This window comes from Myotis lucifugus, unplaced genomic scaffold (genome assembly GCF_000147115.1).
Source record: "Myotis lucifugus unplaced genomic scaffold, Myoluc2.0 scaffold_222, whole genome shotgun sequence".
Lineage (NCBI taxonomy): Eukaryota > Metazoa > Chordata > Mammalia > Chiroptera > Vespertilionidae > Myotis > Myotis lucifugus.
Window position 1 is genome coordinate 1,104,956 of NW_005871270.1, and position 23,105 is coordinate 1,128,060.

At 39.3% G+C, this 23,105-nt stretch overlaps 1 protein-coding gene and 1 pseudogene across 6 annotated transcripts in view; one reads left to right on the forward strand and one right to left on the reverse strand.

Annotated features, from left to right (window-relative positions):
• Window positions 1–23,105, forward strand: part of TESK2 (testis-specific kinase 2) — a 117,448-nt gene continuing 94,343 nt past the window's right edge. For 2 of the 6 annotated variants that reach the window (XM_014463819.2, XM_023761948.1), the window contains exons 1-2: window positions 1–321; window positions 10,708–11,017. In XM_014463819.2, coding sequence (XP_014319305.1) covers window positions 10,796–11,017 — 222 coding nt within the window. In that variant the 5' untranslated portion in view covers window positions 1–321; window positions 10,708–10,795. Of the gene's footprint in view, window positions 322–9,209; window positions 9,340–10,707; window positions 11,018–19,085; window positions 19,177–23,105 lie in introns of those variants that run through there. The other 4 variants (XM_006098176.3, XM_023761947.1, XM_014463822.2 and 1 more) reach the window with 4 other exon arrangements.
• LOC106698733 lies at window positions 21,630–22,200 on the reverse strand (annotated as a pseudogene).

The window sequence follows — 23,105 nt, forward strand, 5'->3', positions numbered from 1 at the left end:
CAGGCGTTTCAGTCGCTGGCGGCTGGGGAGCCCTGCGGGTCTTCCATCTGCCCTCTCTGGCTCCCCGGACGCATCATCCTGGTCCCGCCAAGCCGGCGGGGGGAGCGGCCCTGACTGTGGGGCCATGGCAGTAGACTCCTCGTCCGCCGCCGCCGCCAGCCCCGCGGAGTCGCCGGCTTCTGCGCGAGGGACCCCCACCGCCTCGGCAGGCTAAGAGCCGCCGCCGCCTGCGAGCTGTGAGGGCGACTATGCTCCCTCTTGGCCGCCGCCTCCCCCTCCCGCTCGCGCAGGCACCCCTCTGGCTGCTCAGTCCCGCCTCAGGTAACGCCAGCGGAGCACGTGAGGCTCCAATCCGGGGCCCGGGCCCGCGCGCGCGGCTGCTACGCCGCCTCGGCTCCGGAGCACAGGCGCTCGGGTGGCTTGACCCCGACAGGACCTCTTGGTTTCCCGGAGGTGTGCCTCTCAGCCCTCGGGGACAGTCCTCTCCTCCTTCCCCTTCCCTTTTCACTTCCCTGAAGGTCCCGGGACCACCCCCGCCCCCGCCCCTCTCCCTCACTCTCACCCTCGCAGCCTCGGAGGCCTGGAACCCATTACAAGTTCCTTCGTATCACGACCTGGTCCTCGACTCCTCTCAGGGGCTTTCCTCACTTCAGAGACTCAAGAAATTTCATTTCTTCAGAAAACTGTTTCTGAGCCCTCCAACTCCACACGGGGAGCCTCTTCCTCTCAGTGTACCCTCCTCCCTCACATCTGGTCTCCCGCACTTCGCTTCCCGCAAACAGACTTCCCTCCCCAACACCCACTTCCACCCTCGGAAGGCTCTTCCCCCTCAGACGCCACTGCCTCTCTCTTCTCCCCTGTCATCCCCCTTCGCCGCCGCCGCCTCTGCCTTTTACACTCACTCTGGAGGCTCTGGGCTACGTCAGTGTTGTTTTAAAACCTTTCCATTTATACCTCCAAGAAAACCTTGCTGAGGAACTTGGACTTTATTCTGCAGGCATGCGGAGCCATTGCAGGGTTTGTGAGGAGGAGTTCGGTATGATTGGTTATCTGATGGAAACGTGGAGGAAGAACTGAAAGTGAAGACAGTGTGGAGGCAGAAAGCCTAGGTAGGCAGGAAAACGAGTGTGCTAACTGGAGTAATGTAGGAAAACGAAGAGAAGGGTTCTATGAAGTTTCAAAACAGAGTTGACAGAATTCGTGGGAGGTTTCTGGCTTGGCTGATGGGGTGGATTGGTAGTGTTCATTGAAGTGGGGAACATAAGCAATTTTGAGGGAAGGTAATGAATTTGGTTTTGGACAAGTTCAGTTTGAGGTGTTTTTCAGATATTACTGTGGGTAGCTGGAAATTTTGGTCTGAAAATTGGGAAAAAGGTTAGAACTGAATATATACATTTGAAGGATCAGCAGAGAATATATGGGTGATATTTGAAGCCTTAGTATGGATGGTAATACTGTAAGAAGAGAAGAAAAGGGCTTCGGACCACAAGGAAGATTATTGTTGGAAGGGTAATAGACACTGAGAAGGACAGGAATGGGACAGGAACTGGAATAGAATGGCATTATAACAGAAGCCACAGGAGGAAAGAGTTCAAGAGGGAGGGGGTAACCATCAGCGTGAGGGGCCCCAGAGGTCAAGTAGAATGAGGATTAGGAAGAAGCCGCTGAGCTTTGCAATTAGGAAAGCACTTGTTTCCTTTGAAAGACACTTTAGAGACCATGATGATGGCAATAATAGCAGTAGTCCGATCATGGTGGATTGAGGAGTAAATGGGAGGCAGTGAGTAAAATTACTCTGTGGTTGTGAAGGAGAGTTGATGGTAGTGAAACTTTATTTCGAATATATTATATTCTAGGCACCATGAAGATGCTTTGTAGATCACACAGCCTTGTGACTTAGGAATCAGTATCCCTCTTATAGTTGGGAAGACTATAGGCAAGAATTTGAACCAGGTCTGTCTAGCTTTGAAACCTGTGTTCTTTCCACTATGGCACATGTGTATTTTTCTTTTTAGTATGGGTGAAGCAGTATTGTAAGTTGAGGGGAAATTTACCTGGGAAATATGTTGGACATTTCATTCTTTGACACCAAAAGGATAGACGTCAAGGTGGATAATGATGTGAAGGTAATGATAGATGGGAAAGAAAGTGAGGGGATTTGACAGATGGCCTTATTTTCTTGGTGTGATCAATTATCTGTGAAGTCAGTTTTCTCTGGAGTTGGAATGAACTATGGTGAGTTTATGATTTGAGTGTTACAGTTATGGCTATGGAAATCTTTTGTGGAAAATGAAAGAGGAATGGATCAAGGAGTTAAAAAACAAAGATTGCTGACCACATTGAGGGCCCAGTTAAAATTAGAAATAATAACCCTAGCAGCCTAGCCGGTTTGGCTCAGTGGACTGAGCGTCAGCCTGCGGACTGAAGGGTCCCGGGTTCTATTCAGGTCAAGGGCACATGCCTGGGTTGTGGACTCGGTCCCCAGTAGGGGGCCTGCAGGAGGCAGCCGATCAATGATTCTCTCATCATTGGTGTTTCTATCTCTCCCTCTCCCTTCCTCTCTGAAATCAATAAAAAAATATTTTTTAAAAATAAAATAAAATAAAATTAGAAACAATATATTTGTAATAGGGCACAGTAGCATGGATTTTACACTTGCTCCAGTAGCCTAAGAGTAGGAGTGCAAAAAAGATGGTTGGGTTAATCCAGAATTGGAATTTATAAGAAAAAAAAAAAAGCAGAGTAACTTTACTAGTGATAGTACAGGAGATATGATGGGCCCTGAGTGTCCGAGCTGGGATTATAAGAAGTAAAACCTTCAGAGGGGCTGGCGTTCTTAGAGAATAAGGACACAAACAGAAATGTGTTGAAGACGAGGTTTTCTATGAAATACAGAATGGGAAAGCTGAGAGTTCAGTATTTCAAGGTAAAAACAAAAAAAACGGTGTAACTGTCTTAGTGCTGTTGAAGGGGAATGGAGGTATAGTTTATTGAAGTAGTGGGAGGTTAAGGTGCTAAGTATGTTGAACATGTCATCAGTGTGAATGTCAATAGTGACCCAATATGATAGCAGCAAATGGATCAGAGTAGATATTGGGTCCTATAGGTGGGGCTGCTCAGAATGAGGCACTCAGAATTGCATTGGAGTTCCTTGGCACTTGTTAGAAAGTAGTTCTAGGTGGTACAGATGTTTGTATGTGAATTAATGTTGAGATCCTCAGATAGTTGGTGCCCTGGATGTATGATGTATTATTCTCTTATACAGATGATCTCAAACACAAATCCTTTGCAAGTTGGCATATGATGGGCCTGTTTAATTCTGTTTAGAAGTATATGTTTTGGAAGGCTAGGTTAGGGATTCACCACACAAGGATCCCGAATAACATTTTGTACTTACGTTAATTGTAAACAGAAAATTATGTATTTACATATGCACTCATTCATTGTCTCATTTAGAGTAGAAAGCTGACTTACTTTAATGCTTTTTCCCTATATGAAAGTGTTTATAGATATGTTCTTAGTGTCGTACACTTTATTGTTTGCCAGATGAATGTTGTGTTGGAATTTGAAACCTATGATAAGGGCTTTTATGAGAGTTTCGTCTCCTGTCAATGAATGAAGCCCAATCATCACATTGTATAGTGTAGGTGATAGTCAATGTTTTGGACCAACAATGAGTATTATACTCTTTTCCAAGTCATCTTATGGAGTTGACTTCAGTGTGAACATACTAGTGTAATTTTTTGCTGAGCATTCAGTGGGAGTAGTTGTTTCAGAAAAAAAACCCTGTGATAATTTTTAAGTCTTCCATTCCTGAAAATTTCAGAAAGGAAAAGCAATGGAAATCCTAACTATAATCAACCCTTGTTAGCTATATGGTTGTAGGCAAATTTCTTATCCTCTGTGAGCTTTAGTTGTTTTTTTAAAATTTAATCTTTGACTAGGTAACACATTCAATTGGTTAATTAAATATTTGCATATTTATGTTTTATGTAAACAGTGAAAGTGTCACTCCTCTGCCTATTCCCCCATCTACCTAGTTCCATGCCCATTCCCAACCACTTTAACTAGTTTCTTTATATTCTTTTAGACTTTCTTTAGGCAAATGCTTATTATTTTCATATTTTTTCCATTTTTCATGCAAAAATTAACCCATGGTTCCCCACTGTTCTGTACATTCTCTCTCCCTAACCCCCAAACTGCTTTTTTCACTTAATATATCTTAGAAACCTTTCAGATCAGTATATAGAGAGCTTCTGCTTTAAATAAACAAACAAACAAAAAAACACCTGCATAGTATTCCATTGAGTGAATGTATCATAATTTAACTATTTCTTTATTGTTGGACATTTGTGTTGCTTCTAGCTTTTTGATATTCTAAGCAACTTTATAATGTCATTTTACACGTGTGCAGAAGTATTTGTGGGATATATTTGCAAAAAGTGGGACTTCTAAGTAAAAGGGCATATATAATTATGAAAAATATTGCCAAGTTGCTTTTCTAGTGATTGTTCTAATATACATTGCCTGTTCACTCAACATTAGCTATATCACAGCTAATACTTATATGGTACTTACTATGGGCCATATACTATTCTAAGTGCTTGATATACATAACCTCATTTAAACTTAGTAACATTTTTTTAGATAGGTACTATTATTATCTCCACTTTCAGATGAATAATTGAGGAGTATAGAGAATTTAAGTGACTTGCCCAAATCACACAGCTAATGTGGCAGAAATTCAAATTAAGCACTCTGGCTCCAGGATCAGTGTTGTTAATATTATGCTTTGCTATTATCAAACTTGAAGTTTTGCCAATCTGACAGAGAAAAATGATACCTCAGAGAAATTTTTAAAAATTACATTAAGGTTAACCATCTTTTTATATTGTTTGAGGTACTCATTTTCCTTTTCTGTAAACTGTTTAAATTCTTTACCTATTTTTCTGTGGGGTCATAGGTCTCTTTCCTATTGATTTATAGGCCTCTCTTTATGATATATAAATATCATACATATAAGATAATTTTTTGTCTGTGGTATTGCAAATATTTTTTCATCTTGATATTATCTTCTGACTTCTTTTATTTTATTCCCATGCAGAACTTTTAGATTTTTACGTAGACAAACTTCTCAATCTTTTTCTTTATACCTTTTGGATTTTGAGTCATAGTTAGAAAGGCCTTCTCCATTTGAATCCTTAGTATTTTTATCTACCCAACAGGAGTGAGAAAATTGAATTATTGTGAAGGTCAAGGTGCTTTGTCAACTGTAAATCATGATACAGATATAATATGGTGTTATTTATTCATTTGTCTTCTGAACAAGCTGTATAGAGACTGTCATATCTTCTCCTACATTAAATGTAATAGAATGACATATTTTTTTCCCCACAATGTGGGAAACGAGGGTGGTATTGACCTTTTGGTCAGTGTTTTCATTGGATAATTTGCATGGGATCTTTTTCAAAAGTAGGGACTGTGGAAATCCTGAAGTATTTTTGCATACTTTAGTCTTGTTCTTTGTGTTAGGTATAATTAGAATCTGACTAAAAGTTCTGAAAAATTGTTTTGCTCTTACATTAGCCATGGTTCACTAATTTTCACATTATTTACTATGTGCATCTCCAAATAAGTCTTATACAATCTTAATATTATCACACTTAACAAAATTAATACTTTTCTACTATCCTCTAATAGTAATCCTTGTTAAGATTTCCCCAGTTGTCTTTTCTTTTTATTGATTTATTTTTTTAAGGAAGAGAGAGAGAAAAACATCAACTTGTTATTTCACTTATTTATGCATTCATTGATTGATTCTTGTATGTACCCTGACCAGGGATCAAATCTCCAATCTTGGCTTATCAGGACAATGCTCCAACCAACTGAGCTACCTCCCAGAGCTTCCCACTTGTCCTTTATACTAATTTGTTCAAATTAGGATCCAATAAAATATCCTTATTGTATTTAATTGTTATAACTCTTAGTTTTCCTTTAGAGTCAGACTTTAAACATAATATTGTGCTTTTCCTATGCTTTTCTTTCCTTGGAAAGAAGCTTTGGCCAGGCCAGCATGGCTCAGTGGTTGAGCGTTGATCTATGAACCAGGAGGTCACATTTCGATTCCCTGTCAGGGCACATGTCCAGGTAGTGGGCTCGATCCTCAGTGTGGGGTGTGCAGGAGGCAGCCAATCAATGATTCTCATCATTGATGTTTCTATTATTCTCTCCCTCTTCCTTCCTCTCTGAAATAAATAAAAATGTATTAAAAAAAGAAAAAGAAAAAAGAAGCTTTGTAACATTCAAAACTTTCCAATAATAGAATGGCTGCTGCCCTGTCCATATGGCTTAGTTGGTTCAACGTCGAAAGGTTAGATTCCTGATTTGATTCCTGGTCAGGGGACATGCCCAGGTTGTGGGCTTCATCCCTGGTAGGGGGCATGCAGGAGGCAGCCAGCCGATTGATGTTCTGCTCTCACACTGATGTTTCTGTCTCTCTCTTGCTCTCCCTTCCTCTCTCTCTAAAAATCAATAAAAAATCTTAAAAAAAAACACAACAAGCTGCTAGAGGAATTACTGTGCTCTTTGTAGTGTAGTAAGTGTAGTGGTATAGTCGGCTGAACTCTCTCTGACTTCCATAGTGTCCAATCCAGTGACACTTTTCTTCACATTATTTGACTGCTTTGTGGCTTTTGATATAATTGTTGTTTTCATCTTTACTTTGTGTGAAATACTTTTTCTTGGTTTATTCTTACCTCTGTTATTTCTTTTTTTGTCCTATGTATGTTGATATATTTCATTGGCCTCTTATCTGATTTCACCTAAGGACATCATGAAGGAGACTAGGTTTGGGCATATAGTAGCAACTCAGTAAATATTACTTATTACTCATATTCTCTACTTTGGGGAACTCTTTAGAATATGTGTAAATGCTATTGACTTTCAAGTATGCATCTCCAGTCTAGTCCTTTCTCCTGAGTTTTAGTGTGGTGTCTCCCAACTTCTTACATGTTGTTACTTGGTTTTTCTTCAGGCACCTCAAACTCAGAAGATCAGCAAAGAATTTACATCTCTTCACAAATCTTTTCCTTTTGGTCAATGCCTAGTCATTTCCCTAATCAAACCAGAAACATGGGAAGGATTCTAAGTAAACTAGGAGTCATCCTAGATACTTCTTGCACCTACTACATCCATTTGCTCACCTCTTAAAAAAATATTTTTTTTATTGATTTCAGAGGAAGGGAGAGAATCTTTGATCAGCTGCCTCCTGCACATAGGGATCGAGCCTGCAATCCAGTCATATGCTCTAACCTGGACTCCAACTGTAGCCTCCTGGTTTATAGGTCCACGCTCAAGCACTGAGCCACACCGGCCAGGCCATTTGCTCACCTTTTTAAAGTCACTTACCCTGGTCAGTGTTGTGAAGTGGTTAGAATGTTGGCCTGCACAGCAAAGGTTCACGGGTTCCCTATGAATCTGGGTTGCTGTTTGCTCCCCACCTTCTGTGGGGGCATATGCAGGAGGCAACCAATTGATGTGTCTCACATCAAAGTATCTTTCTCCCCTACCTACCCTCCAACCCCCTTCCACTCTCTCTCTAAAAAGCAATGAAAAAAATATCCTCGGGTGAGAAGTAACAAAAATAAAAAATAAAGTCACTTATCATCTTTCCCACTTCTCTGTCCTTACTGCCAGGGCCTTAATTAAGCTCTCCTTCCTTTTAATGTGTCATTAGCAGTTATCACACAGAATTGTAGTCATAGAGGTACATGTTCTTCCTGTGAGACTAAGCTCCTGGAGGGGTGGAGTAATTTTTCATTCTGTTTTCTCTATCCTCCCAGAGAGGCAGTACTGTATTAGTATAGTGATTAAGAGCACAGTGTTGGGCTGTAGATGTTTTTCTTTCATTGATGTTTCTATTTTTCTCTCCCTCTCCCTTCCTCTCTCTCTCTTTAAAAAAAAAATCATTAAAAACATAAAAAAAAGCCCTAGCTGGTTTGGCTCAGTGAATAGAGCGTCATTCTTCAGACTGAAGGGTCCTGGGTTCGATTCCGATCAAGGGCACATACCTCGGTTGCAGGCTTCTCCCTGGCCTGGGCCCTGGTCAGGCGTGTGCAGGAAGCAACTAATCGATGTGTTTCTCTCACATCGATATTTCTCTCTGTCCTTCCCTCTCTCTTCCACTCTCTCTAAAAGTTAATGGGAAAATATCCTTGCGTGAGGATTAAAAATAATAATAAGAAAATAAAAAAGAAAGTACAGTATCTAGATTTGAATTCTGGCTCTATCACTTCTTGACTGAGAGAGCTTGGACAAGTTAACTAATTCCTTCATATTTTTTTCTCACATTGGTAAAATTTTTAGTAATAGTATTTATTTTATAGGGCTATTATGAATATTAAATATAAAGCACTTAGAAAAGTGTATGGATTATAGTAAATGCTCAGTATATATAGCACCTATCATGCTTTGTACCTAGGGGGAACCCAATTAACATTTGACTCCATTAATAGAAGAGATTTCTGAATCGGCCAAAAGATTGGACTAGTTAACCTCCAAATGCCTTTACAGCTTTCAACATAAGTTTATGTCATGATCTAGGGCCTCATGGATTGTGATTATAATAGCAAATAAGATATTTATCTAAAAGAGATAATACAGTTTTAAGAACTGGCTTTTGATCTGTCACTAATATATGCCATTGTATATATTCGTGGCTAATTAAATAAATAGGGATGTCAGTTTTTATGTTAGATTGCCTTTGGTTTGAATGGAAACTGCAACTCATGATTTCACAGCAGGATGGTAAGTTCAGCAATATTGCTTTTATTTTTAATTAGGCAGTCATACTGAAGTGTGTCTGTATTTGCTATATTGGTCCATAGAAAGGATAGCAGCTGAGCAAACCTGTCATGTAGATTTGCCATGTGGTTGGTCTTGATACACACAGCTAATGCACTTGTTAGTATTCCTATTGTGGGAAATGACCAGTTTTCTGGGCTATATCTTATTCATTACAAGCCTATCAAATTGTTTAGTTAATTTAGCAGGCAACTATGTTTCATATATTGTTTTAACTTCAATATCTGTATTTTATTTTCTTAAAATTAAGTTTCTTTTCCCTCCTGTTCTATCTCTGTCCAAATTACAATTAGCTTGGCCTTCCTCTGCACTAAGTCCTGGCCCTCCTTTCTACCCAGATGACTAACTTAACTCCTTACAACTCTCATAGTGGAAAAACACTGAACTAAGGAATAATGATGTGGGGAAAGCTTGAGCTTTTTTGGTGCTGGATGGACCTTGCTTCCAATTCTGGTTCTACCAGCTATGTATCCTTAGGCAAGTTAACCTCCTGAGCCTACATTTCTTTTTCTGTAAAATGGGGATCATACTTTGGGGGTATGTTTTGAGGAATAAATGAGAAAATGCTTGTAAAATTTCTATTTTAAAAAAGCTATTAACATTTCCCCTTCCTAAGAATCACTGGGGAGCTTGGTAAAATTCCCAGGTCTCACTCCAAGAGATTCTGATTTAGGAGATCAAGGTTGAAACCCAGGAATCTGGGTTTTAAGATCCTTGGGTAATTTTGAAGCAGATAGATGATCAATTGGCTTTTTCATCCTTATAGGCTGCATGGCAGGAAATGGTCATGGCCAACACTCCTGAGTTGACAAGGCTTTCTTTTTAGAAAGCAGTCAGACTGAGGCTGAAATATCTTAATTACAATTCCAATTGCTAGGAAAGGAACTGTAATTGGTTCATATTTTGTAGAGTGGCACCAACTTCTGACTATTGGTAGAGAGTCAGGGTCATATTGTAAGGATTGCCCTGGGAGCCTTGTCATTATTCTCCCTGGTTGGAGGTGGTAAAGGTAACCAGGGCTATATATTCATCACATTTTCACTAATTGAAAGCATTTCACTAATTGAAGAGTCACTTTGTTATACTTTGCATAAGACCCTTAAAATCAGTTCTCCTGAAAAAAAGTAGATGTAGGGGGAGATAGGCTAAAAGAAAATGTAGGTTTGTGTTTTATTCTTACTTATGTACCAGCTAGGGTTGAGCCTTCTACAGTCACTTCTGCTGGACTGTGCTGTTTAATCAACACTGAATTTTTAAGTTGCTTTTGGATATAGTTTTCTTCTTTTAAAATTATATAGTTTTATAGTATAAAATCTTTGTCATCTTTGTTTTGTACATTTGGACTTAATTTTTCAAATAAAAAGAAAATTATGTGAGGCTATGCAGGGCATTAGTAGGAGCACAGGCTTTTTAAAAAGACAGTCTTGCATTTTAATGTTATCTCTGCCATTTAGTGAGCTGTATGATTACTTGATTGTTCTGTGAAATGAACATAATAATCCTTATATCATAAATTATTTGAGAATCAAATGACATGACATATTTTGGGCTTTTATACTTGTTTCCTAGGTAGTGTGTGCTCATTGAATGAGAGATATTACCATTGTTACTTTGTTTTCTAGAATGTAAGTGGTGATCTTCATTATATTCTACTCATGTTAAACACTGATTATATCGGAGCTTTAAATATATCAGTGTTTTTTGAAGGTAAAGGCATAAAGTATTTTTTAGGTCTGAAAATCAGGAACTAGAATGTGAAAAGAAATATTTTTATATTGCTAGTTCATTGGTTTGTATGTGTTTATTAATGGTTTTAATGAAGTATCTTTTTGATCTCTTATTTAGTGTCAAACCGGAAGAGAAGTAAAACTCAACAAAAATATATTATGTGTGGAGTTCCTTCTTAAAAGAAGAAAAAGTGATTATTACAACTATGGATCGGAGCAAACGGAATTCAATTGCAGGATTTCCTCCACGTGTGGAGCGTCTTGAAGATTTTGAAGGAGGTGTTGGAAACGATGGGAATGTGACCCAGGTGGGAAGAGTTGGGACATCTTCATATCGAGCTCTTATAAGTGCCTTTTCCAGACTGACACGTTTAGATGACTTCACCTGTGAAAAAATAGGATCTGGCTTCTTTTCTGAAGTGTTCAAGGTGAGTGATGCCTCATCTTTTCTCATATTGTCTTGTTGATGGTCAGCTTCACTGAAGAATTGATAGTTGTATTTAATTAATTAGGACATAGGCTTTGCCTAGTCAGTATGCTGTGGATCTTGAACAGTGTTCTAAACCAGCGGTCGCCAACCGGTGGTCTGCGGACCACTGGTGGTCCGTGAGTTCTGAAAGGTTGGTAACTGCTGTCCTAAACTGTCCCCTCAGGTTATTTATTAACTTGTGAGATATCTTATTATTTTAATTATAAATAATACATGCTGATAAAAAAACAAATAATATAGGAGACTCTTTCACTTTTCCCTCCATCTATATCTATATATCTATATATCTATATTTATATCTATATCTATATCTCCAATTATAAGCACTGTTAAAATATGGTGTGTATACTCTGGATCCTTTTCTAAGCTTATGCATATATTATACAAACATCTTATATACATATATAAAATTTTATATGTACATAAAAAACCACACACACATATATTTATACCTACACATATAGTTTTTGTTTGCTTCAAAAAATATATATAGTATACATTATACTTCATTTAAAGATTTTTCATTGATTTTTTAGAGAGAGAGGAAGAGAAAGGGAGAGAGAGAAGCATCAATGTGAGAGCAAAATACTGATTGGCATGCACCCTTACCAGGGGTTGAACCTACAACCAAGGCATGTGTCCTGACGGGGAATCAAACTGGTAATTTTTTGGTGCATGGGCTGACACCCAACCAACTTAGCCACACAGGCAAGGACTTGTTTGCTTCCTTTTATTTATTTATTCACTAGAGGCCCGGCGCACAAAATTTGTGTACTTGCCGGGGGGGGCGGGGGGAAGGGGGGTCCCTCAGCCTGGCCTGTGCCCTCTCACAGTCAGGGAGCCCTCAGGGGATGTCCAACTGACGGCTTAGGTCCGTGCCCTCTGGCGGGCCTAAGCCATCAGTTGGATATCCTTAGCGCTGCCGCGGAGGCAGGAGAGGCTCCCACCACCGCCACTGAGCTCTCCAGCCGTGAGCTGGCTTCTGGCTGAGCGACGCTCCCCCTGTGGGAGTGCACTGATCACCAGGGGGCAGCTCCTGCGTTGAGTGTCTGCCCCCTGGTGGTCAGTGTGCGTCATAGTGACCGGTAGTACTGCTGTTTGGTTGATTTGCATATTAGCCTTTTATTATATAGGATATAGGACTAGAGGCCCAGTGCACGAAATTTGTGCACTCAGGGGCCTGGAGGGGGGTCCCCTCAGCCCGGCCTGTGCCCTCTCACAGTCCGGGAGCCCCGCAGTTGATCACCCTAAAGAGGTAGGCCCCACCCACCCGCCCGGGGCTCTGTGATGGATCGCTCCTGCAGAGGGAGGCCCCCTCCACCACCGCAGCCTGCTGGTCAGTGACCTGGGCCTTCCTCTTTGGGGCGATCGTGGAGCCCCCCAATTGATTGCCCTGCCGGCCGGTGGCCTAGGCCTCCCTCTGCTGGGCGATCATAGGGCATTGGCTGGGCCCCCGACCAATCGCATTGCACCTGCCTTGGCTGGCCTGGTGCCAGTGGGTGTCATAGCATGGTCGTCCAGATGGTCGTTCCACTGTTTGGCTGTTCGGTCAATTTGCATATTACACTTTTATTATTATAGATTCTTTCTTTTTTTCTCACCCAAGGAAATGTTTTTATTTTATTTTATTTATTTTACTTTATTAATTAATTGTTAATCCTCACCTGAGGATATTTTTCCATTGATTTTTAGAGGGGGGGGGCATTGATTTGAGAGAGACACATCGATTGGTTGCCTCCCACCAGAGCCTGGGGATCCAGTCTGCAACTGAGGTACATGCCCTTGACTGGAATCGAACCTGGGACCCTTCAGTTGCATAGGCTAATGCTCTATCCACTGAGCCAAATCAGCTAGGGTTGTTTTTATTGATTTTAGTGAGAGAGGTAAGGGAGAGAGAGAGAGAGAGAGAGAGAAACAAACATCAATGTTAGAGAGAAACATCAGTTGGTTGCCTACCAGGGCCTCAACCAGTATTGAACCTGAAACCTAGGTATGTGCCCTAATGGAAATCAAACCTGATACGTTTTAGCATGTGGAACGACATTCAACCAAGCCACACTGGCCATGGTGTTTGCACACTTTTAATAAAACTGAGCCTTTAATTCTCCTAAGAATCATATTTCCCTACTTCATTTACACTCCCAGATTATTTCATACCTTTTTTTCTCTGATCAAACTTCCAGAACTTCTCTAGTTCTCACTCTCAGTGATGATCTTGCTTCCTAATTCACTGAGAAAACTGAAGCAAGCTGAAGAGAACTTCTATGGCCTCCCATCACCACATATGGCTACTAACCCACATGTCTGTCCATTTATTTGGCCTTTATATCTGTCACGATGGATGAGCTATCATGCTCCAATGTAAGCCGTATTTCCATTTGTATGGTATATCCTATTTCCATTTGCCTACTCAAAGACATTACCTAAGAAATTTTCCCCTTTCCTACATCATATTTCACTCCCTATTAAATAATTATTTCCATCAGCATGTAAACGTTGTTATTTCTCTCAACTTAAAAAAAGAACTTTAAAGGGAGAAAATCATCTCTTGTTGCTACACTCCCTCATGTCTTACTCTCTTTTGGACCAAAACACTTCCACAAAGTTATCTCCAACTCACTGTTTCACTGTTTCCTGTTCCTTTCTCTCTCTCTCTCTCTCTCTCTCTCTCTCCTTTTGTTAATCCTCACCGGAGGGTATTTTCTCCATTGATTTTCAGAGAGAGAATGAAAGGAAGAGGAAGAGACAGAGAGAGAGAGAAACATCGATGTGAGAGAGTCACATTGATTGATTGCCTCCTGCACTTGCCCTGATGGGGGCCAGGGATTGAGCCTGCAACTGAGGTATGTGCCCTTGACTGAATCGAAACCTAGACCCTTCAGTCCTTGGGCCGACGCTGTGTCCACTGAGCCAAACCAGCTAGGGCTCTCTCTCTCTTTTTAACTTAAATTTATTTTAACCATGTGTATAGTTCAGAGGCGTTAAGTACATTTACAGTGTTGTGTATTATCTGTTTCCAGAACTTTTTCATCATCCCAAACAGAAACTTTGTATCCATTAAACAATAACTCCCTATTTGTCCCTACCCTGAACCCCTGTTAACTCTATTCTACATTCATAGAATTTGCCTATTCTAGGTACCTCATATTAATGAAATCATACAATATTTGTCCTTTTGTGTCTGGTTTATTTCACTTAGCTGAATGTCCTCAAGTTTCATCCCTGCTGTAGCATATGTCAGAACTTGATTCCTTTTTTTTTTTTTTAACTTCATTCCTTTTTAAAAAATATGTATTTTATTGATTTTTTTAGAGAGAAAGGGAGAGGGGTAGAGAGTTAGAAACATCGGTGAGAGAGAAACATCGATCAGCTGCCTCTGCACACTCCCTACTGGGGAAGTGCCCAAAACCAAGGTACATGCCCTTGACTGGAATCAAACCTGGGACCTTTCAGTCCGCAGGCCGGTGCTCTGTCCACTCAGCCAAACCGGGTTGGGTAGAACTTAATTCCTTTTTATGGTCCCATTGTATGTACATATCTTATTTTGGGTTTCCATTCATCTGTTGATGGACATTTATGTTGTTTCCATCTTTTGATTATTGTGAATAATGCTGCTATGAACTTGTTGTACAAATATCTGTTTGAATCCCTGTTTTCAATTCTTTTGGGTATTTACCTATAAGTGGAATTTTTGGTCATATAGTAATTCTTTGTTTAACTTTTTAAAAAAATGTATTTTTATTGATTTCAGAGAGGAAGGGAGAGGGAGAGAGAGAAACATCAATGATGAAAGAGAATCATTGATCGGCTGCCTCCTGCACGCCCCCTACTGGAGATTGAGCCTGAAACCCGGGCATGTGCCCTGACTGGGAATCAAACCATGACCTCCTGGTTCATAGGTCAACGCTCAACCACTGAGCCACACTGCCCAGATCTGTGTTTAATTATAAAAAAAGAAGGTAAAATACACATAACATAAAATTATTATTTTAACTGTTTTTAAGTGTACAGTTAAGTAATGTTAAGTATATTCACATTGTTGTGTAACCAATCTCTAGAACTTTTTCATCTTGTGAAACTGAAACTCTATACCCATTAAACAACAACTCCCCCCACTTTTCCCTTACCCCCCACATCCTGGCAACAACTATTCTACTTTCTGTTTCTCTGAGTTTGTCTACTCGAGATACCTTATTTAAATGAAATCATGTAGTATTTGTCTTTCTATGACTGCCTTATTTCACTTAGTCTATGCTTAACTTTTTAAGGCACCACCACACTATTTTTCACTGTGGCTGTACCATTTTACATTCCCACCAGCAATGCAAAAGGGTTCCAATGTCTCCACATTCTCACCAATACTTGTTATTTTTCTTTTTAATAGTAGCAATCCTGGAGGGTATGAAGTGATATCTCCTTGTGACTTTGATTTATATTTCTTTAATGATTAGTGATGTTGAACAAATTTTTATGTGCTTATAGCCTTTTGGTTATTTTATTTGAGAAATGTCTATTCAAGTCCTTTGCTCATTTTTTAATTAGGTTCTATGTAAGGGATATGTATATCTTATCAGATATATGATTTAAAACTATTCTATAGGTTGTCTTCACTTTCTTGATTGTGTCCTTTGATGCACACAAGTTTTTAACTCTGATTAAGTTCAATATATCTACTTTTTCTTTTGTTACTTTTGGTGTCATATCCAAGAAATATGCCAAATTCAGCATCATGAAGATTTTTCCTGTGTTTGTCCTAAGAATTTTATAGTTTTAGCTCTTACATTTAGGACTTTGATCCATGTAAGTTAATTCTTTTGTATATGGTGTAAAGTAAGGGTCTAACTTCATTCTTTTGCATGTGGATATACAATTTTCCCAGCAACATTTGTTGAAAAGACTGTTCTTTCCCCATTGAATGGTCCTGGCACCCTGTCAAAAATCAATTGACCATATGTTCCAGGCTTATTAACTTATTTTAATTTGTATGCTCTGATTAATGAAATCCTTTTCTGTTGGTTATTTATATAATTTGCGTATATTTTTATTGTGTTGATTTTTTGGTAGTTCTTTATAAATCCTGATAATAATTCTTTATTACATGTGTTACAATTATTTTCTCTCTGCCTGTCTTTTGTCTTTCTAATTTTTATGTAGTTAGATCTATCAATCTTTTCATTTATAACTTGTGGATTTTATATTTTGCCAAAGAGAGCCTTCCCACTGCAAGGTTTTGAAAATATTATGCTAGCCCTAGCTGGTTTGGCTCAGTGGATAGAGCATTGGCCTACAGACTGAAGGGTCTCAGGTTTGATTCTGGCCAAGGGCATATGCCTGGGTTGCGGGCTTGATCCCCAGTAGGGAGCATGCAGGAGGCAGACAATCAATGATTCTCTCTCATCATTGATGTTTCTATCTCTCTCTCCCTCTCCCTTCCTCTCTGAAATCAATAAAAATGTTAAAAAAAAGAAAATATTATGCTGTTTCTTCTAATGTTTTTATGACATATTTCATTTAATTTAATATACTGTTGATTTTAAGATGTACATGTTGCTAATTAAATTGTAACAGTTCTTATTACTTAGATATATAATTTTTATTTAAAGGGGGACTCTTATAGACTTGATTAGGTAGGTATAGCTTATTATCATGTTACTAGAGGCCTGATGCACGAAATTCATGCACTGGGGAGGGGGAGTCCCCCTCAGCCCAGCCTGTGCCCTCTCACAGTCCGGGACCCCTCGCTCCTTACAGCCTGCCTTCAGCAGAGGCAGGAGAGGCTCCTGCCACCGCTGCTGCGCTTGCCAGCCGTGAGCCTGGCTTCTGGTTGAATGGTGCTCCCCCTATGGTCAGTGCACGTCATAGTGACCTGTCATTCCACCGGTCATTCTGCTGTTTGCTCGATTTGCATATTAGGGTTTTATTATATAGGATATTTTTTAAAAAGGGACGGTGTATTGGAAATAAATTGGTTAAGGCTTTTTTTTCTTTGATCTCTTCCCCTAGTTAAGACATTTTAAAATCCTATTTATATTCAGAGTATAACTGTCTAGAATCTTTTTTCAACTCAGGGGGTTTAATGTCAGTTTCTAGACTTTTTTCTGTTGTATTGACTTGTCTATTCATATATCAATACACACTGTTAATAATTTAATCATTGTGGCTTTATTTTAATATCTAGTTAGACTAGTTACCCATTGTTATTCTTCCTTTTCAGAATTTTCTTGGTGTTTCTTCCTTATTTTTTTACGGGAGTTTTAGAATCAATTTGCCAGTTTCCAAAAACATAACTGTCGCTATTTTTTATTGAAATTAGAGTAAATTTATAGATTAGGGAGAATTGATATCTTTATGATATTGAGTCTTATATAATCACATGGCATGCCTTTATATCTGTTCAAGTATTTTGTGCTCCTTGGGTAGACATTAAAAATTTAAAAAATATGTGTTTCTTGCAATGTTTATTCTTAGTTTGTTTTCCTGTTGCAGTTGTAAATGGGAACTCTCCTTCCATTTTATCTGTTGTTTGTTATTTGCATATGAAGGCTATTAATTTTTACATACTGATCTTTGATGCAGCTGGCATACTGAATTTTTAAAATATTTGCAATAGTTTTTGAGTTGATTTGTTTTTATGGTGTATAATCATATCAGCTGTAAATGATGATAAATTTATTTCCCATTTTTATACCTCACATTCCTCTCAACAAACTGCTTGACTAATACTTCCTAAAATGTTAAATAATGGAGCTATTAGACATCTTTGTCATGTTCCTGACTGGCATACTTGGGGTGTTTCCTAATTAAACATTATATGATTTGGGGCTGAAATATATATCTTTTATTCTATTGGATATTCAAAATCTTAACAAAAAAACCCTGCTATTTTGTTAAGAATTGTTGTTATTGCCGAAACCGGTTTGGCTCAGTGGATAGAGCGTCGTCGGCCTGCGGACTGAAAGGTCCCAGGTTCGATTCCTGTCAAGGGCATGTACATGGGTTGCGGGCACATCCCCCGTGGGGGATGTGCAGGAGGTGGCTGATCAATGTTTCTCTCTCATCGATGTTTCTAACTCTCTATCTCTCTCCCTTCCTCTCTGTAAAAAATCAATAAAAAATTATATTTAAAAAATTGCTATGGATTTCTGAATACTAATTAAAAAAAAAAGAATTGTTGTTATGAAGAATGGATGTTGCCTGGCCAGTGTGGTTGTCGTTGATCTATGAAATGGGAGGTCACAGTTCCATCCTGGTCAGGGCAAATGCCAAGTTGTGGACTCGATCCCCAGTAGCAGGCGAGCAGGAGGTGGCCAGTCAATGATTCTCTCTCATCATTAATGTTTCTGTTTCTCTTTCCCTCTCCCTTTCTCTCTAAAATCAATAAAATATATATCTATATTTTTTAAAAAATGGGTGTTGAATTTTAACAAAAGTCTTTTCAGAATCTGTAGTATGATGGTTAATTTTATGTCAACATGACTGGGCCACGGAGTGCCTACATATTTGGTCAAACATTATTTTGAGATTAACATTTTTAAAATATATTCTTGTTGATTTCAGAGAGGGAGAGAGAGAGAGATAGAAACATCAATGATGAAAGAGAATCATTGATTGGCTGCCTGCTGCATGCCCCCTACTGGGGATCAAGCCCGAACCCAGGCATGTGCCCTTGACCGGAATAGAACCTGGGACCCTTCAGTCCGAAGGCCGAAGGCCGACACTCTCCCCTGAGCCAAACCGGCTAGGGCGAGATTAACATTTGAATCAGTAGACTGAGTAAAGCAGATTGCCCCCCCTAATGTGGGTTGCCCTCATCCAATTATTTGAAGGCCTGAATAGAACAAAAAGGCTGACCCTCCTGTGATTAAGAGGGAACTTCTACCTAATTGCTTGAGATGGGACATCAGTCTTCTGCCTTTTGCTTGGAATTGAAATATTGGCTCTTCTTTGGCCTTGAGCCTGTCAACTTTTGGACTGGAACTTACACCATTGGCTCTCCTGGTTCTCAGGCCTTTGGACTCAGATTGGAACTTCACCTTTGGCTTCCTGGGTCTCCAGCTTGCTAACTGCAGATCTTGGGACTTCTCAGCATCCATAATCGTGTGAGCCATTTTCTAATAATAAATCTCTTTCTATCTGTATATATCCCTTTGGTTCTATTTCTCTGGGAACTCTTAATACATATTGTGATAAAAGTATTTTTTTTGATATTTTATTAAAGTGAATTATATTAGTAGGTTCTAATAATGAGCTATCCTTGCATTCCTGGTGTATTATTCTTTAATGTGCTGCTAATTTCTTTTTTAAAAATATTTTTGATATTTATTTTATATATTTAAATGCCATTAACAAAGAAAAATCAACCAAAAAAATGAGTTCGCATGTCACCACTGACACGCGTCATAGGTTCTCCATCGCTGGGTTAGAGCTTCAGCCTGAGCACTGAAGGGTCCGATTCCCCGTCAAGGGCACATGCTTGGGTTGCAGGTTTGAACCCCAGGGTTGTTTGGGGCACGTGGGGGAGTAAATTCAGAAGTCACAAAGAGTTTGCTGTACATCCATCCATTTTTACTTTTAGTTGTGTAAAAAGCATGTGGGTTTCTCCTCACCCGATGGAGAGAGATATGTTCTCCCCGAGAGCAGTCCAGATGGCTGGAAACGGCTCTTCTAACACCTCCATATCTGAGGGTTGGGCATGTTCAGCCAAAGGATCGTTTTCACAAACCACCAGGAAAGGTTACTGAGCAGCGGAGTCTCTCACACGTGGAAGTTCTCGTCACAGTGTGAGGTTCAGCACTTCACACTGCCTGGCCCGGAGGGTAGATGGTGCTGAGGTTTCAGTGACCTCAGACCTGCTTGCACACTTGAGCCTGGTTATTGGGCTAATTTCATTTTGCTGGGGTGTTTTTGCCTTGATATTTGTGAGATTGGTTTGTGGTTTTAATATTTTTTTCTTTTTAACTTTATTTTTAAATTATTATTATTATTATTATTATTATTATTATTATTTGTTAATCCTCACCTGAGGATATTTTTCCATTAATTTTTAGGAAGAGTGGAAGAGAGAGGGAAAGACAGAGAGAAACATCAATGTAAGAGAAGCACATCGATTGGTTGCCACCTGTATGAGCCCCAACCAGGGCCTAGGGGGGAAAGGGAGGAGCCTGCAACCAAGGTACGTGCCCTTGACTAGAATCGAAACCAGGACCCTTTGGTCCACAGGCTGATGCTCTATCCACTGGACCATACCGGCTAGGGTTATTTTTTTATTAAAAAAATGTTTTTATTGATTTCAGAGAGGAAGGAAGAGGGAGAGGGAATCAATCAGCTATCTCCTGCACCGCCCCCCCCCCCCCCACCACCCCCCAACTGGGGATCAAGCCCACAACCCAGAATCAAACTGTGACCTACTGGTTCATGGGTCAGTGTTCAACCACCAAGCCACATTGGCTGGGCTTAACTTTATTTTTATTGTTGACACTATTATGGATTCTTCCACCACCACCACCCCGCTTTGGCCACCCCCACCTAGCCCCTGCCCTCTCCTTCCCTCGCCATCACCACACTGCTGACTGTGTCTGTAGGGAATGCATATATTTTCTTTGGTTAATTCCCTTCACCTTCTTTCATTCAGTCCCCCCTCAACTCTCCCCTCTGTCATTTGTCATTCTGTTCCATGTATTCATACCTCTGGTTCTATTTTGTTGGCCAGTTTATTTTGTTCATTAGATTTCACATATAAGTGAGATCATATGGTATTTGTCTTTCTCTGACTAGCTTATTTCACTTAACATAATACTCTCCAGGTCCATCTATGCTGTGGTGTGTGGTTTTCTCTTTCATGCTTTTGTTGGTAAGCATGTTAGGTTTTGGTAACAATGTTACCTCATAAAAATAAGAGGTAACAATGTTGCCTCATAAAAAATAATTTGGAAGATTTTTACCTCCCTGTGTCTTGGAAAAGTTTAAATAATATTGGAATAATTTATTCCTTAAATATTTGATAGAATTCCCCTGTGAAATGCTTGGCCAATTGCTTGAAAACTTTTCGTATTCTTCTAGGGTAATTGGCTTATTTAGATTTTTGTTTCTTCTGAGTCAATTTTGGTAAATTATTTTTATTAGAAAAATATTTCTTATAGGTTTCTAATATGCTTGCATAGAGATAAGTAAGCTTTGGCCATTAAAATTTTTTGTTTGTTTTAAGTCCCTTTCAAATTAGTTGTAACTCTTAGAGTTTGGATCCTGTTGCTGTTTGTTCTGCTGGTTCTTTTTCATGGTTTTTCATTTCTCCTGTGATTTATAATTTTTTATTGAAAGCCTATCATCAGTGGGAAATGTTTTTCCTTGGAGTTCTTGTGTTCTAGATTGTGGATGATATGTGATATGTCCCAATACAATCGTCTCACAGTTGCCTCTGCTGGGATCATATAGATTCTGGATCTGAACTTAAAGCCTTTATTTTTATTTTTTGGCTCAGGTTTCTGTACAGTGTTTATAGTACAAATCTTTTTTTTTTTTTAACTTACATTTAGATTTATTTTATGCTAAATTTACTCCTGGGCCATAAGTTTTTGTTTCTTCAGTTTCTTCTGAGGTAATCTTTTTCTTCTGTGCAACCTCCTCTTCTGGTTTAGGAACAACTTGCTCCTTTTCAGTAAGGATCATTTCAATGTGGCAGGGAGAGCTCACGTATGGGTTAATCCGCCCATGAGCTCTGTAGGTTCTATGCCGCATCTTGGGAGTTTTGTTCACCTGAATGTGGGCAATGATCAGACAGTCTACATCGAAACCCTTCAGTTCAGCATTGCTCTCTGTGTTTTTAAGCATGTGCAGCAAAAATTCAGCACTCTTTTTGGGCCACCGACCCTGTGTCCAGCCCCACTGTTTTCCCTGGGCACACCTACCAACTCCACCATTGTAACGACGGAATGACACACATTGCTTCTTTAAAGTGACGTCCTTCAGATACTTGGTGGCTTTTCGAATATGCATACCCTTGATGGCCTGGACAGTTTCACGAGTGTTCTTAAAGTGAGCACGAAGATTTGAGCCTCTTGATATGCGTGATTTTGTGGGGTTTTCTGTGTCTAGCGAATAGCGAACCATTTTCAGAGGTCACACAACTTCACAAGGGCTATAGTACAAATCTTAATCCTGAATTTGATTCTCATAGTTGGTTCTTATTCCTCATTTAAGGCAATAGAGTCTAGCATTATTCCACTGTGAATGTCCATTACAAAATAGGAGAAAGCTAGTTAATTGTATTTTGTAGTGTTTTAGGAAGTAATTAGTATTATAGTCAGAACATTATCATTGGGAAAGAGGAATAGGTCTATTTATTTCTTCTCACATGTAATAGTTGGATTCAAGGTTTGGCAAACCATAGCCCTCTTACCAAATCCAGTCTGCCGCTTTTTTTGGTAAGGTTTTATTGGAACAGGTCCACACCCATTTGTTAGTGTATGTTCTGTGGCTGATTCTGTGTTACAATGACATAACTGAGTAGTTGCAACAGTGACTATAGGCTCTCATAGCCTAAGATATTTACTATCTAGCCCCTTTACAGAAAAAGTTAACCAACCTCTGGTCTAATAACTAACTATAGTGCATAGCTAGGTGATGGTTAGTTTTTATCTTTGATTACAAAGTACAGATGATTACAGAGCTTTAAAGGTCAGGTTAAATAAAAAGTATATTCATGGCAATAAAAGGAAATATTTGACTTCTCATGTGGGAGACTATGCAGATATCTTAAGGCCTTTTAGTTGCCTTAGATAGCAAAAGAAAGACTGCTTGATTGATGACTTCACATTGAGAAATGTGGATTTATGCTGCTACTTATTTGTATTTCTTCAAAATAATTCACTTTAGAAATTAGGACCTTCTGGTCATTCATCTGTTCAATTTACACTATTCTTTATTTAGTTCTGAAGCCTGGCTTTACATAATTAACAAAGACTATTAGGCTGTACTTTATGAAGGATGAAAAACTACAACTTGCAAAATCCTCATGATCTTTGTTTTAC